This window comes from Lithobates pipiens, unplaced genomic scaffold, assembly GCF_037356315.1.
Source record: "Lithobates pipiens isolate NorthernLeopardFrog02 unplaced genomic scaffold, aLitPip1_a1.2 Scaffold_23, whole genome shotgun sequence".
In the NCBI taxonomy this organism is placed as follows: Eukaryota; Metazoa; Chordata; class Amphibia; order Anura; family Ranidae; genus Lithobates; species Lithobates pipiens.
The window spans coordinates 5,227,295-5,230,483 of record NW_027507785.1 but is presented as its reverse complement, the minus strand read 5'-3'; the positions used below and the strand labels follow the sequence as shown (position 1 = coordinate 5,230,483).

Sequence of the window (3,189 nt, the reverse complement as noted above, 5' to 3'; positions counted from 1 at the left end):
CTTGTCTTCAGTGACATACACTGGGGCTGAAACATTAGGCGAGGCTGAAAAACCTGACAGGGGCACTGACTCATCCTGTGAGGCTGGCTCCAGTCTTGCAGGGGGGATGGTAATCTACAGGCATCTTTAGGACCCCTAGACCTAGGCGGTGATTTACCAGTGCCCTTGTTATCTCCACCTGAGACCCTCTTACGAGGAGACATAGTCCTAAGCTACAAAGCAGAGGTACTAGTACAAAAGTGCAATCACTGTTGTGCTACAAGTCTCACAATAAACATATATGCTTAAACTGCACAACCTGATGCTGAGTAGGTGTCTTAGGTTTGCCTGGATCCAACTCCTTAGGATGCTTACTGCCCACAGCTCTGTGTCCTCCACTTACAGCCCCCTGGCATTCTGGGCTTTTTAAAACTGCCGCTTTGGCGCCTGCGCAGTCAGCGTGCACGGCCCGCAACCACACCCCCCTCCTTCCATTAGTATGGGAGCACGCTAGCCGCGCGTGCACACGCGCACACACGAGGACTGACGGTCATCCAAGGGGGGGAGAGAATCACCTACGGAGCCGCGTGGGACCCCTAGACTATGTGGGACCTCTCTCTTATCTCTATTGTGGCAGAGTCTGCAACGAAATATGTGAGCCATCTGAAAACAGGCTTCACTGAGCGTGTGTATTTGAAAGGCATAGTATACATCAGGCAGGTCTTACTCCCTCTAGTGGTGGAAACCAGGTAAGACATACAACTACTCACATGAAGAATCCACAATATATGATTTATATAGGATTAAAGGGGTTGTAAAGGTTCATTTTTTCTTTTCTACATAGGTTCCTTTAAGCTAGTCCATTGTTGGTTCACTTGCCTTTTCCTTCGATTTCCCTTCTAAATGTTTTTTTTCTTTGTCTGAATATCTCACTTCCTGTTTCTCCTCAGTAAACTTCACACCATCATCCGAGCGGTGGTTAGTCAGCCAGAACAGCTTACTGAACAGCTTACTGAGGAGGAACAGGAAGTGAGAAATTCGGACAAAGAAACAAAGAAAAAAAACATTTAGAAGGGAAATCGAAGGAAAAGATAAGTGAACCAACAATGCACTAGCATAAAGGAACCTATTTAGAAAATAAAAAAACGAACCTTTACAACCCCTTTAACTTCTCTTACCTGTCCCCGCTGCAGGAATTTCTGAAAACAGACAGATTCCAGCTTTCACCTATCACGGCGGGCAGAGTTGTGCCAACCTTCAGGATTTTTTGGGTACCTTCTCAGAGAAACCTCTTACCTGGACCTTGTAAAAGACTCTGCCAGAAACTTTCGTGCCACTATGTAAATAGTACACCAGCGTCCATTTGGACAGCTGTCTCCTTTGACCGCAAGAAGTCATAGAGGAACCAAGTTCCTCAAAACTCCTTTCCCCTTCCCCGCTTTGGTCGAGCGCCACCTGGAGTGGGGAGTACAGACTGCACCTGCCTACAAGAAGCTTGTCTGCTGCTGAATTATTCTGCTGTAGGTTCAAGGCCATTAAAGTGATAAGTGCTTATAGCGGAAGGAGGAATGCAAGCGACAGAAGGCTTAATGACTTGGCCAGGTGGAAGGTGTTCCGTACCACTGAAGTAAATTCATCACTAATAATGTGAGCCTACCGAGAACATGCTCTCATCAACTTTAACTACTAAAAATGATTTTAGAATACACCAAACAAAACGTATTTATTAACATAACCAGAATCCTCTACATAAAATATATTTAACGGAGACCTTTTAAAAAAAAAAATTACACCTCAATATATATATATAAAATAATTCTAATGCATATAGATTATGTTTTTCTTTACAGAGATACATGGTATCTTTTATTTTCAAGCAAAACAGTTTTTGTGTTCAGGTCAGGTCTGAACAGAATTATGTAACATTTTGGGAAAAATATACAACCAAGAAGTCCAGAACTTGAGGCCAATATAGCAAAAACCTCCACAGCCACCGTGTATTTCCCTCTGGTGCTCAGATAGGCCGGGATCATGGCGATCCAGACACTGCAGAACACCAGCATGCTGAAGGTGATGTACTTGGCTTCATTAAAACTGTCCGGTAATGTCCTGGCTAAAAAAGCGATAATGAAACTCACAGCTGCCAGAAGCCCCATATATCCCAGGACAGAGTAGAAGCCGATAACTGAACCCTCATTACACTGAATGATGACCTTCCCCTGATAAGAGTGAGTGTCCCGATCCTGGAAGGGAGGAGAAATAGACAACCAAGTGACACAGATTAAGACTTGAACCAGTGATAAGACACCAATGATAAAAGTCGGTAGTTTGGCTCCCATCCATTTCCTCCAGGGGCTCCCAGGTTTGGTGGCTTTAAAAGCAATACACACCATGATACTTTTGGCAAGAAGAGAAGAGACGGCAACTGAGAAGATGACACCAAAAGAGGTGACACGGAGCATGCAGGTCACATCTACTGGATGGCCGAGGAACAAGAAGACACAGAGGAAGCTCAGCATGATGGAGACCAGGAGAAGATAGCTCAGGTTTCGGTTATTAGCTTTAACAATGGGGGTGTCCTGGTAATGTATAAATATCCCCAATATTAAACCAGTCAGAAGACAACAGAGGATGGAGACAGCCGAAAATACTACAGCAATGGTGTCAGTGTAGAAGAGGAAATCCACCAACTTTGGAACACACCGATCCTTCTTCTCATTTGGCCATTCTTCATCAGGACATTTCATGCAGTTTTCACTGTCTGCAGGAAGAACAAAAGAAACACAATGAACATCGGGGTCAGAGTTTCTCAAATAACAAATTGGCTTGACTCACAGCTAGCCATCAGATTTCCATTAGTACATTGTGGGAACGTTAAAGAAACTATAAGGCCGCGTACACACGGGCGGACTGTTCGCCCAACTTTGTCCGCTGAACAGTGTTTCAGCGGACAGTCCGCTCGTGTGTGGGCGTTCAGAGGACAGTTTCAGCGGACAGTTTGACGAACAAGGTTTTTCGGAAATTCCGAAAAACTGTCCGCTGAAACTTTGTTTGAGCGAACAGTCCGCCCGTGTGTAGGCTTGTTCGACAAACTAAGTTCCGCGCATGCTCAGAAAGGCTTAACACGCCGAAAGTTATAATGCAGTGTATAGGACGTCGTATTTTTCGTCCCGTCGTACGTGCCGTTCACGTCATCGCGCACGGTTTCAG

The 3,189-nt window shown here is 45.0% G+C and overlaps 1 protein-coding gene across 1 annotated transcript; it reads right to left on the bottom strand.

Annotated features, from left to right (window-relative positions):
- Nucleotides 1–1,823: 1,823 nt before the first annotated feature.
- Nucleotides 1,824–2,819, bottom strand: LOC143927167 (vomeronasal type-2 receptor 26-like). Its single transcript, XM_077451116.1, has one exon. It carries the CDS (start codon nt 2,724–2,726, stop codon nt 1,824–1,826), a length of 903 nt encoding a protein of 300 aa, XP_077307242.1. The 5' UTR covers nt 2,727–2,819.
- Between the last annotated feature and the right edge of the window lie 370 nt (nt 2,820–3,189).

Bases quoted from the DNA above. Each gene is read 5' to 3' on its own strand.
- LOC143927167 (XM_077451116.1), bottom strand. From the start codon at position 2,726: ATGAAATGTCCTGATGAAGAATGGCCAAATGAGAAGAAGGATCGGTGT.